Consider the following 13266-nt stretch of genomic DNA (forward strand, 5'->3'; position numbering starts at 1 on the left):
AACATTGATCTGATCAGAGGGAGCTACAATCAGAGTGACTGAAAAGCGCAGCTCGTGACAGATAAAAAGACAGATCCCCATTAAAGGCCTGCGGTTGTCAAAAATGAGACCCAACATTGAGAACAAGCATATCATGGTATAGACCCTGCAGCATGTTAGTTCTACCCAGAGGCCTCTTCCTGATTAAGCATACGTCGAGTAACTCCCCAACAAAGCATAAAGGAGGCACCTGAGACCTTGACCCCTTATGTCAGTGTGGATGAGCAGGAGTCTATCTACCGTATTTTCCGGACTATAAGTTGCTCCGGAGTATAAGTCGCACCAGCCATAAAATGCCCCAAAAAGTGAAAAAAAACATATATAAGTCGCTCCGGAGTATAAGTCGCATTTAGGGGGCAATTTATTCGACAAAATCCCACACCAAAAATAGTCCTGAACGAGCAACAACAGGCTAAACGATAGCAACAATAGGCTAAACGATAGGTATGCTAACGTGAGAAACACAAACAAAGAGCTGAGAACGGGCCTGACGTAACATATAGAGTGATTAAGGACAACTATTACATGAATAACATGTTTATAAAACCATCGGTGTCACTCCAATTCATTAAATAGCAACAACAGGCTAAACGATAGGTATGCTAACGTGACAAACTCAAACAAAGAGCTGAGAACGGGCCTGACGTAACATATAGAGTGATTAAGGACAACTATTACATGAATAACATGTTTATAAAACCATCGGTGTCACTCCAATTCATTAAATAGCAACAACAGGCTAAACGATAGGTATGCTAACGTGACAAACTCAAACAAAGAGCTGAGAACGGGCCTGACGTAACATATAGAGTGATTAAGGACAACTATTACATGAATAACATGTTTATAAAACCATCGGTGTCACTCCAATTCATTAAATAGCAACAACAGGCTAAACGATAGGTATGCTAACGTGACAAACACAAACAAAGAGCTGAGAACGGGCCTGACGTAAATTATAGAGTGATTAAGGACAACTATTACATGAATAACATGTTTATAAAACCATCGGTGTCACTCCAATTCATTAAATCCATCGATCGTTCTTTGTCAACAATGGGTGCGCACGGCTGAGGGCGCTTGCACTTCAAAATATTCCACAGGCTCATATAATGATAGATAAACTATATTTCAAATAACTATAATACAAGCCAATAATATTATCAAACCATCCGTGCACTTTAATTCCATTAAATCCATCGATCAAATTCCTCGCCCTTTGTCAACATCGCCGCGCGTGCGCCCTGACGTCAGCCTCGTCTTTATTCCACAGATCTACTATATAACTATATTGTAGCGTTAACAAAGTACAAGGATAGACGTGGGTTTGGTAAACGGCTCTTTATTAAACAAAACAAACTTCCAAGCGTGTGGCGGCGTGGACTTCCAGACAGACCGGGCGTGCGTAATGGCCATGTCCGAGCCCCGCGCACCGTTCGCGGACAGCCACTCGGCCGAGCGCCGGCCCCCGACTCAGTAGAGTAGGACCGGGCGTGCGTAAAAGCCATAATAGTTTTTCAAACCTTCTATGTCACTCCGAATCCTTAATTCCTTCAAACTCTTTGTCCTCCGTGTCACTTAGAAATGATCACCGCTAATGATGCCGGTAGTCCTTATGTGGGCACGTTTGTATGTAAACAACCGCCGCGCCGCGCTACTGACGTCACTTGAAATAGTAATCCATTGGTACATCACGGTTCTCCAAACTTTCTTTCTGCTGCTCGATTACTGTTTTCAGCTGCATATTTTACAACTTGAAGTTTGTAACCTGCAAAATATGAGTTTCTTTTTGGTGCCATTTTTTTTAAGCCCACCCAGTTGATGAGTCACGGCCAACGGTGAAATTTAGAGCGCCCTCATCCAGTTTCGTCTGAAAATATAATTTTTTTTGGGTTGTTTTATCAAAGTCAAAGTTTGCTTTATCGTCGATTATTTTTTTATATACTAAGACACACAAAGAGATTGAAATTACGTTTCCACTATCCCTCGGTGAGATAGTACACATATGCATACAAGCAACACAAAAAAAAAACAAGAAGGCACAAACAATGAATAAATAAGAATGTTGAATAAATGATAAATAAACAAATAATAATAAATAATAATAATAAATATAAGAGGAGCAAAAATGGAGCAAGTGTACATACAGCAGACAGTGGACTTGGATATGGTGCTTTAAAGTGTTAATTGCTTTATTTGATGTTTTCTCTATTTTTTATGTTTTGAATATGTTCAAGATAAAGATATAAAAGCATGTGAAGTGATCAACTATACTAAAAATAACATGGGAAGTGGTCAACTATACTTGTAAGTGATTTCTTAATGATCAAGTAAAAATTTGTGAAAAAAAAAAAACATATATAAGTCGCTCCTGAGTATAAGTCGCCCCCCCACCCAAACTATGAAAAAAAACGCGATTTATAGTCCGGAAATTACGGTAACTCAGTCGATGATGATGAAGGTTTTTTAATTCTTTCATCTGTACGGGCCGCCGCAGCCCGCTCCGAAGTGGCCCATGGATCGCTACAGGGCTAGAGGTTGGGGAGCAGTGATGGAAGGTACTTCCATGCCAAAGGGAACCTTTGCATCATGACTTGTAGTTAAAGTTGCTAAATTGTAATAATTGTCTTTTTTTACTGTAATGTGAGTCACCATTAAAATCAGCCTGAATATGAAACAAGAGAGACGATATAACTAGGATTACAGATTACAGTAAAAACTTGACACACAATTAACTCAATTAATTGTTGTGCTTTTAAGACCAGTCAACCAAATGGGACATCTGTTCACCGTTTGTGTTAAACAATCCATTCACCAAATCTCCAACTGGGGCTGAACAGCGTGCTCTGTGTAATCCCTCATGTTTAAGGGGTTAAAAGTTCCCCTTGGGAAGTCAATGTAATGTTCTCTCTAGTGAAGTGGAAATCTGTGTGTGCATAAAAATGTCAGGGTCATCCACCAAAACCCTGCAGGTCTGTGAATGCATTTGAAAGATGTAATGTGTGAGGATTAACCGCCTTAAGCAAGGGCAACAGTGCATCCTCCCACAAGGTTAGCCAAGATAGGAAAATAGTTCATTTCCACATGAGAATGTGTTTGACTATTTGTGGAAATCAATCTGTGCTATCCCCATGGCCCACTCGTGACCTTGGAACCTGTCTTTCTGCTGTGCCTTAAAACACCATCACTCCTTTTGCTGTCAACCCTCATGCCTGGCTTCATTCTTTACTGCCATCTGTGTCTGTGAATGCATCTCCCTTTTGAGCCTCCTGCTGTGTTTCTCATTTACTCTTGATTTCCCTCTGTCTGGATTTTCACTGTTTTCTAGTTTGTTGTCTCTGCTGCTGATTCCGTCTCTCTTTCTCCATGTCTCTGATGCTTCCACCAGCAGACGAAGGACGGCCTCATAGTGTCGAGTGGAGAAATTTTAAGATCTGACAGTCGCCTGGCCTCACAATGACTTGGCTCCAAAGAGTAATGATCGACATGATTTTTAGCATCTACCGAGTCTCATCCAATGATTTTAGGATATTACCTACCTCTGACCCAAAAGTTTGTATCTCTTTTGCAAATTACAGTGTATAGTAGCTTGTTTGTCCATGTATATTTTTCTACTCTACTAAAGGTATTTCGAGTATGGAGTTTTTTTTTTATCATAATCAAATGTAGTGGTCGAGGTCTAATCATCCAAGTTGAAGGTGTTTCAATTAGGATTATTTTTCTAGAAATTATAATAACAAAAAGAACAGACAGGGTGATTAATAAGAACATTCTTTTAATTTTAGTAAGTTTAAGCAAAGTGTCAGATTCCTCAAAGCCTGTGAAAATTGAAATGAAAAAAAAAAAGATCAAACTTGAGGGTCATATTTTCTCGGTGAATTGTTCCTTTCATACTCCCTACGCCTGCAGCCTTTTCTTTAGCCTTTTGATTCCCGCATCGTCGCCTTCTCTTTCCCATGTATCGTGCTATGGTTTGTTTGTTTTTTTCAACTTTTTTTATAATTGCACCTATTTACAGTTCTCAACCTTCGAACTGCTGTGCATTTTTGCTTGCGGCAAATTATTACCTAATGCCTAATCCTATATTACTTCTTCAAGCCTTCTGCATTAAATTTGTCCTTGCCATCCATCTTGTTGTCACACATACTCTTCCCTGTTCTCTGTGCTAAATATTTTTTCACCTACTTTGCGAGCGTAGTGCAGGTAAGGATAGAGGTGGTCGGTTGGAGGGTGATGACACGCAATTCAGCAGAGATGTGCTGAGGTTGTGATATATGAATAAAGAATGACCCCTCATTACAAATATGCTGCTTCATTATTTAGCTGACACTTGAAGCATAAGCTCTACATAAACGCTTGTATAAAATATTCCTTCAGGCAAATGTAGTTAAGAATGTTCTGACAAACACACACATTACCAATAACATATGTTCCAATAATCTGCCAGAGAAAAGTAGCGCTTCATCCTTCTCAAGGATATTGCCTTTACTTCCTTTTTCTAAGTTGACAATATCAAACAAAAGTAAAGGTAAAAAAATGGTAATAGTAAAAACAGGTACTGCATATAATTGATTCTACTACTGATGCGAGTAATTACCCCTGACGGAGAATGTCATGACAAAGAAATAACCGAGTGAGACAAATGCCAATTTGACCGACAGACAAAGGGGGTCACAGTTTGAATACCATGGTTTCCAAAATAATTTGAAGCACAGTTCTAGAATCAGACTTGATAGCTTATCTCATTTTGTTCTCTGCCAGGACCAATTCTAGAATGGCTGGAAATCTAAAATACAGCAGATTCTGGCACATTTAACTAATGTTCCCTTTCCTCTGTTACTGTATTGTAATTTCTTGACTTTCTATTCCCTTTTTATCCAAAGTTTTTCCTTACTTACTGATACTTAGAGCATCTAATGTATTCTTCTTGTGATTCCAATCCCTATACGTACGTACGTACATACCCCAAAAATATTTGATTCCTACATTAAAATCTCACCATTGTCATTTCTTCTGTTTTCTAGAGCCTTGAACCTTTTGCTCTGAAGTGTTGAATTCAACCACCGCGGGAGAAAGCCAAGAAGACATCACCCCTGTCCTGTTTATCTTGTTTCCTGTACTCGTTGTTGTCTTTCCATCTGGTTTACCCTTTTTCTCATTATCATGGTTCTCAATTCTGGGTTGGATTATTGTTTAAGTGCTTGCCAATGGTGATTGACCACTTTCTGCAAGATAGTATCATCACGATCACTTCTAATGGAACACATTCTGCACTCATAAATGTGGGATTTTCCTTACTTAAATACAAGATGCAGTCGAAGTTGATGCTGCACTGGATAATGACAAAAAAACAAGAACTGAGAAGCATACAAATATGTATTGACATAAAATACATACTGGATACACTGTAAATGATCTCTTCTCCAACCGGACAAATAAGAAGGAGATGATGCAAGTAGATGGGCCGCCTTCAGAATCCCCTTCAACTTGGATCTACAAATGCTGAGCACTGGTGTTTTGGGTATATAAACTGCACAATATTTAATAACCCAGATTGCAACTAACAAGTGCAAAATCAACATTTATTTCTTCTATTTAATCAAGTGAATTAATGCAACTTTGCAAAACACAGATGTGCTGCTGTGAGATGGATTTCAACTTTGACACAGCCCTCGTATCCAGTGGTTCATTCCGGACAGTTCATAAAGAATGAAGATTTGACTCTAGAGAAAGTGAAGCCTTCCCTGGGTCCTGGTTGTGTATTCAAAATGTGCTGTCACTAATCTGGTACAAACAAAACCGGACTAGACCATGCAGACCATCTTTTGTGCCAGTTCAAAATATTTTCACCTGGCCCTCCTGAATTCCACTGGATTGGACTGGCAAGGACCGCCAATGCTCACTTGCAAGATTCTGGGTCCCTTTTAGTCCAGGTAAGTAATATCCAAATTATTTTTAACTGAGAAAATGCGTCACCCATAGACTCAAGGATCTCTGATATACTGTATGCTCGTCACACACTTTTTTCAATTATTTATTTCTTCATACTGTATTACCTTACAATCACATAATTTATTTTTCAACATACATTACACACATTACAATTGTATAACAATTCAAGACATTAGGCTTGTTTTCACATAAAATTTGGTGTGATGAACTACCGAATTTTCCGGACTATGAGGCGCGCCTAAAAACCTAAAATTTTCTCAAAAGCCGATAGTGCGCCTTATAGTCCGGTGCGCCTTATATATGGACCAAATTTCTAAATTTAAGCTGGCCAGAAGCATTGTGTCATGAAATCAATCATAAGTGGCCCGCTGAAGACTGAATCAAAAAGACTATGGATCATTATTTTGTGATTATAAAGTAATTTGTTGTGTCTGAAATTGAAATAAAAAAGATAAAATGGAGAATGATTTGATTTGGATTAAAAATCTGACATGATGCATGAATGGTGCGCCTTATAGTCCGGTGCGCCTTATACAAGGACAAAGTTTTAAAATGGGCCATTCATTGAAGATGCGCCTTATAGTCCGGTGCGCCTTATAGTCCGGAAAATACAGTATGCTAAAGCCCTTTCATGGTCTTCAATTCACCATGTGGTCTGATTGGCAAAACTGCACATCATAAAACATCCCATGGCTGAGGGGGCTCAGGTGAGGATGAACGTGACCATGCATACATTACTTAGCTTTTACACAAACAGACACCTTATACACTCGTATTGACACTTGTTTGTACAAATGTGCATATGACATTGGGCACTTGCACATCGTTTTCCATCCAGCCGTTCAGCAGCAGCTATCTAACCAGAGCTGATGTCACACTTGAATATACTTAATGACACTAATGATGCGGGTGTAAGGTAGAAGGGGGAAAAAAAAAAACTCCAAAAGAAATAGACATGTTTTTACAACAAAACAGTGTCTTTTACCGCTGAGATAATATTTCTAAGAAATATATGACACAAACCACAGAGGAAACAACTCATCTGATTGTAAACGATGTTAAATAGACGCTGAGAAAGCAGGAGAGGGTTTAAAACACACAGGTTGAGTGAGGCTGATCTACAAACTATGCAGACAAACTTGCTCATTATAGATCTATATGACACCCCCACCTCGGGCAACACAAAAATGAAATACATGTACTGTACATTATGTTCCAGTCATATCTTATAATGAAGTATGGCTTTATGGATTAAACTGTGTTGCTGAGGAGGAGACTATGGGTGGAAAGCTGAACATGATAAGAAGCTTTATTTAATGAAAATCAGGAAAGAGGGAGGGACAAAGTAGGATTAAAAAAAGCAAGAGAAGGATAGGAACTGAGAAGCAAAAACTAACAAAAGGGAATAAGATAAGGCCGTAGAAAATGGAGCGAAGGACTAATGTGTGTTGTATAGGGATGTGAGATATATTCTGTTCTGGAAAAATAAATGACATAATACATACTGTACTGTGCTCAACAAAATAACATTCCATCTCCTGCTTCCCTTCAAATTGGCAGTTCTCATTGCCAACCTTCTGTCTTCACAGCAGGTTTTGAAGAAAGGATTGGGGCTGGGTGATGGGGGACACTTCAGAATTACGTTTCACTAAATGCTGTCATGAGCCTAAGATATGGTAGCCTAAATGTGATTAAACACACGCAAGAAAGACCCAGGGGTGGACTAACATCAAACATTGATGTCAAATATCGGGCCATAAAAACTCAACTTGCAGGTCACGAATGTCCCCCGGACTGTGAGTTTGAGACTCCTGCATTAACCTGACCTTGGAGAAAATAAATGCAAATTTTTTAACAGCATTGAATAATAAAATAACTACTGTTTTTTTTGTTTTGTTTTTAATATGCAACCATTTCATCACTATTGGGAATACATATTTGCATCACGTAGCTAATCCTACAGAATGCAATGATTTTTAAGGCCTTATCCCTCAAAATACTTTTTTTCTTTCAATAAATATCTGCTCAGAGTGATGAATCTCTGATTTCATCCTCTAATTTATATTAATTTCAGTAGTTATGCGTGTACTTGTCAGTTGGATTGGTCTGGCCCATTACTAAAACTTATGTTTTGTAATTAGAAGAATGGCATTTATGCAGATTCTATGTATTTTTTTATGAGTGGGATAAAATGATGAGATTGCAGTAGCATTTGGAAATGGAGTGCTAAAGTGCTCACATGCTCTCTGGTGTCCTATTGGTGTGGCAGATTTAGAACATTAGGCAAATAATGGTGAGTTTAGCATTAAATAAAATGCCAAGCTGGATAAGGAAATTAGGTTACCTGTTCTGGCGAGTGTCTCTTTTTTGTGGGGCGCTGTATCATCAAATTCGTTATACCTTCATACAATTGGACTGGTGTCAAGTGGGATGTGGGCAAGGTAACTGAGAAAATAAAACTTCATAATAATTTTCACATGGTCCTGAAACAGGAAATGCTGAAGATGAGAAAGACATGAAGATGTCAAATGTAAGGGAGGGAGATTGCAAAGACAACACTGGATAAACCTTGGATGAGAAAGAAACTGGACACATAAAAGGAGACAATACACACGCTCCAAATGTTGATAAGTAATAAAAGAGCCAGACAGATTCCGGCAGTGTTACTGCGGAAAACGGAGATATTGTCTGGTGTGACGTGATGACTGAAGATGGACTGAGCTAGAAGAAAATGATTCAAAGCAATGGGAAATATGAATCCAAGCTTTATGATGTGATTGAAGCGATTGTGAGCAGTGAAGCAACTCGGCAAAGTTATGGCTGCGATGCAAAGCAGATTTTTTTTTTTTTTTTTTTTTCAGCTACAGTGAGATGTTATTTAATGACTGTCCACTGGGCTGCAGAGGGGGCAGCATTTAACCAATGTCCAGGAGCAAAAAAATAAATATAGTTAATTTATTTATTGCAAAATGCTAAAAAAAAAAAAAAAAAGACAATTTCCAATTATTCATGTTGTGGACCTTTGCAAATTCTTGGTAAAAATGTTATTTGGTAGTTTTTCATATTTTTTATACTGAGCTTGTATTAATATGTTTATATATATGATTTTGTTCATTACATTTGTTTTCATGTTCTACTATTATACAGACAGTACCAGACACACACACACACACACACACACACACACACACACAAAGTATGTGCCAAGTTATCGTCAACATTGTTAATATTCAATTTTATTTTATTTTGTGGTAGGGAGCAGAAAATGTACCTTGGATTAAATGACAGAACAATATTCATTTATTTATATCATATTTTTCTCTTTTCAGGCCCAGATCTGTCATGTCTGAAGATAAAAGCACAGTTCTTCTCTCACACACACACACACACACACACACACACACACACACACACACACACACACACACAAAGAAAAAGAAAAAAAGACAGCCTTGCATCATCTATCACGGTTCTTTTTAACCCTTAGCTCAACTGTCATTCACTGATGTTGAATATTTTTCATGTGCAGGACAAATGTGGTGTGAGAATATAAGATTGCAAATTGTTTACAACATTGTTTGCGCTGGTCCCAGCTCCGTTTCCATCTTAATCACATCATTATTATTACTATAGATTGGAGTGTGTGCCCAGCATGAATTACCTGAAGTCTAAACTTGCGTTTCATTTGATTTCTCTGAGAGAGCTTTCCATTAGTGTGTCTTGGAGCTGGACCATCAATAGCATCTCTTTCATCTTCCTCATGCTTTGGCCCATGCAAGTGGAATTTATGATCAAGAAGTACTGTCGCTGATATTTACCGCTCACGTCTGTCTCCATTGAAATTTTGGTCATGAGTTTTATCACCAACGTCATTACTGTTCATTTTGGAAGGATACCTGTTCCAAAAGGAGAACCTTGATTCTTTTAGGCTCTTGTGAAAGAGACTCGCACAACAAGACCACACCCTTACCAACATGCCTCCCTTATGTGTATCCCCCCCCCTTTGGTCTTTATATTTTGTATGTGTATATAAAGCAATTTCAAATCTTATAGTTTTGTACATGTAATTTTTATGGTGTGTGAATATTTTAATAAAAAAAGTGTGGACTTTTCCAATTGAGTACATGCTTGCCTTGTGTTGATAATTATGTATTAACTGTAGGTCCTCCGCAACTCTTATTAGGATAAGTTCTGATAACGGATGGATGTTATTTTGCTGGCAGATCAAGTCTGTATCAATCAGGAACTACATTTTCCTCACCTTACCAAAAAATACTTTTAAATCTAAGATATACTTCAAAGGGATTGAATACGAAAATAATCCTAGACTCGATGTGCAGCCACTTCATTAAGTCTACTTGTGGTCTAATACAAGAATATTTGGCCAGGGACAGCATAATATCTCCCAATGCAAAAATTGTTAATAAAATATGAATTTCATTTTATTTTTTTGTTGTTAAAATTGGCAATATGCATTTCGCCTTTATTGAACATGATGCTGTCATGTGGGTTCCTCATTATCTTCCTCACAGGTGCTAATGACTCCTGTGAACATTGCCTAAATCTGTAGCCGAACACTACATCCGCTCTGCTCCTATAATCTTCTCATTCTCTCATCTATTCCCCTCAGCCCTTCGTGTGATTCCGCCTCATTCTTCCTCATCTCTCACCCCGCTTCATTTTCTTTGCAACTTTAATAGGAAGTCAGTGTGACAATACACAACTCCCTTCTACTCCTTTCCTGACTTCTCCTAAGTTGGAAGATGCGAAACAACAATAGATCTGCCACATGTTCCTTCTTTAATTGACTTTCTTTTCTAGTTTTCTACTTTTTTCATGTTTCAATCACCAGTAGGGATAATTTATTCTTGGTCTTGGCACTGCCTTCAGTCATCAGGTATCATTTTAATCCACTGTTGACAGTACAAATATAAAATCTGTTAATGTGCGTAAATTGACAAAATGAGGTGAAGGTGGTTCGATATTGAAGCAGATAGAAAGAAAATGATTGTGGTACATTAGTTTGGGGATGGAGGAACGCAAACACTGGGGCTTGAATTTGACATCTGTGCTCCACAGTCCATGATTAATTGTGAATAATGATACTAGTGGGAAAAAATGGAATAACAGCCACAAGTCCAAGTAACGTATTTTCCGCACTATAAGGCGCACCGGATTATAAGGCGCACCTTCAATGAATGGCCCATTTTAAAAATGTGTCCATATATAAGGCGCACCGGATTATAAGGCGCACCTTCAATGAATGGCCCATTTTAAAACTTTGTCCATATACAAGATATATACATTTGGCCAGCGAGCCGGACTTTGGACACGCCTGCTGTAGTGGCTCAGTATTGGTCCATATATAAGGTGCATCTGATTATAGACTTAGATTTAGACTTAGACTTAGACTCAACTTTATTAATCCCTTGGGATTACTCCTTCAGGAAAATTCTGTGTCCAGTAGCAGTAAAATACAAAATATACAAAGCGCACTGTCGGCTTTTGAGAAAATTTGAGGTTTTTAGGTGCGCCTTATAGTGTGGAAAATACGGTAAGTAGTCTGGGATGAGGTAGATTTCTTTGGAAGAGGCATGAAAAACGCAGTAAATAATATGGCAGGCTCGACATGAACAACTGAAAATGACACCACGGTGCATAAGGGCTCAGCTTGGAAATATCACATGACAAAACCCACATAACTGTTGAGCTGTGATGGTTGTTTCCTGAGCCCTTAGGCACTGATTGGCATTTTCAGTCGACAGCAAGTCCAAGTACATAGTAAAATGGCAGCCCCCCTTGATGGATAAAAATTGGTAGATTGTTTTCTGCTTAATACATGATCCACAAACTCAATGATAATCAGACTACAGTTTTAAGGCTAGTGGGGTTGCATGGAACATACTAAGAAAAGTTTTATTTTGACTTCTGCTTGAAATACATCAAATGGTTGGTAGACTGACAAAAATTGAAGAATCTAGCAATCCTGTCTGTCAACCATCATAAGTTGCTACTGTTACAGGCAACCTGTGTTATTTTTAGTGCTTGTTTTACAGTTAGATCCCTCCATGGAGTAATGAGAGCCTCTCAAGTAATAAACTTCACCGCAGCGCCCATTCCGAGTATCTCAGTATCATGAATAGCGACTTATACAGAAGTTAAGCTTACTAATCAAATTCTTCCCTATGAAATGTAGATGGAGCGCTTCCTCCATATTTATTGCTACTATCTTAGCCACACACTGTGGCAATTTCGCCATAAAGAAGTAAAATAACGCCACGGAGAAATCAATGAATTCAAATGTCTTTCCCTAGTGCAAGCCTTCATTTCAAGATCAAATGATCTTGCCTCACTCCATGCATTGGGTAACGTCATGACGTTAAGCAATGAAAGAATCACAATTTGTTCCAGTTGGCACAATGCCTGAATGTTCATAACACAACAGACGCATCACTTGCAGTGTATGACGCGATTAAATCAGATGCCAAATGGTTACACCTATCATTCTGATTTATAGTATGCGTTATACACATGGTCTGGTTGTGCAGTGCACCCAAGCTGAGTCCAAATCTGTAGACTGATGAAATTGGAAAAACATCATATGCCCTAAAAGAGATCTAAACACAGGAAATCAACACAGGAAATCAAACTAAGACTAATTTGCAAGTCCAATGTCTCACTGGGCCCATCATACCGCTGAGGACTCTGATGCTGTCTGATGATGTCTACTTCGGTGGAGATCACCCAACTTGATTTGACTTTTTTTTTATTCCTCTGAAAGTTATTTTTCCAAAGCATGAAATGTTTTGAAAAACATGTAAATGTATGATTTTACCCTAAACACTATCTTGGGATCAATCAAATATTAAATTGTGTGACCTACTTGTCATCGCAAAGAGAATTTCAGAAGATAGAAATCATTATACAGTCAGCCCTTTATCAAGGCTAAATAAAAGTTTCTCCACATGATTCAATTGATTGAAAAGATTTATGTAGTATGTGAATTGATGTCAGAGGCTGGTCAGGCACTAACTTTATCAGTCAGTATACGAGAGTCAAATATACTTAGTATGCTTTAAAACTGTTACTTTAAATTTGATTAAATGCTGTGCTGACAATGGCAGTTTTTCCTTTTTCTACAAAAACAAAAGTTTGGCATGGAAATGTATTATGTTTACAACATGTACGTATCTTCCCAGTCCAAATCAAGTAGCAGAGCGTGACTACAGACAACCACAGATTTTGTGCCGATCCAGCTTTTTTTCTTATTGTGTT

The 13266-nt window shown here is 38.2% G+C and overlaps 1 protein-coding gene across 5 annotated transcripts in view; it reads left to right on the forward strand.

The window, feature by feature from the left end:
* Positions 1-13266, forward strand: part of zgc:172282 (leucine-rich repeat and fibronectin type III domain-containing protein 1-like protein) — a 125134-nt gene that overhangs the window by 88516 nt on the left and 23352 nt on the right. The window contains exons 10-12 of one of the 5 annotated variants that reach the window (XM_068651428.1): positions 3428-3513; positions 5064-5972; positions 9321-10107. In XM_068651428.1, coding sequence (XP_068507529.1) covers positions 3428-3477 — 50 coding nt within the window. In that variant the 3' untranslated portion in view covers positions 3478-3513; positions 5064-5972; positions 9321-10107. Of the gene's footprint in view, positions 1-3427; positions 3514-5063; positions 10108-13266 lie in introns of those variants that run through there. The other 4 variants (XM_068651430.1, XM_068651429.1, XM_049726311.2 and 1 more) reach the window with 4 other exon arrangements.

This window comes from Syngnathus scovelli, chromosome 7, assembly GCF_024217435.2.
Source record: "Syngnathus scovelli strain Florida chromosome 7, RoL_Ssco_1.2, whole genome shotgun sequence".
Lineage (NCBI taxonomy): Eukaryota > Metazoa > Chordata > Actinopteri > Syngnathiformes > Syngnathidae > Syngnathus > Syngnathus scovelli.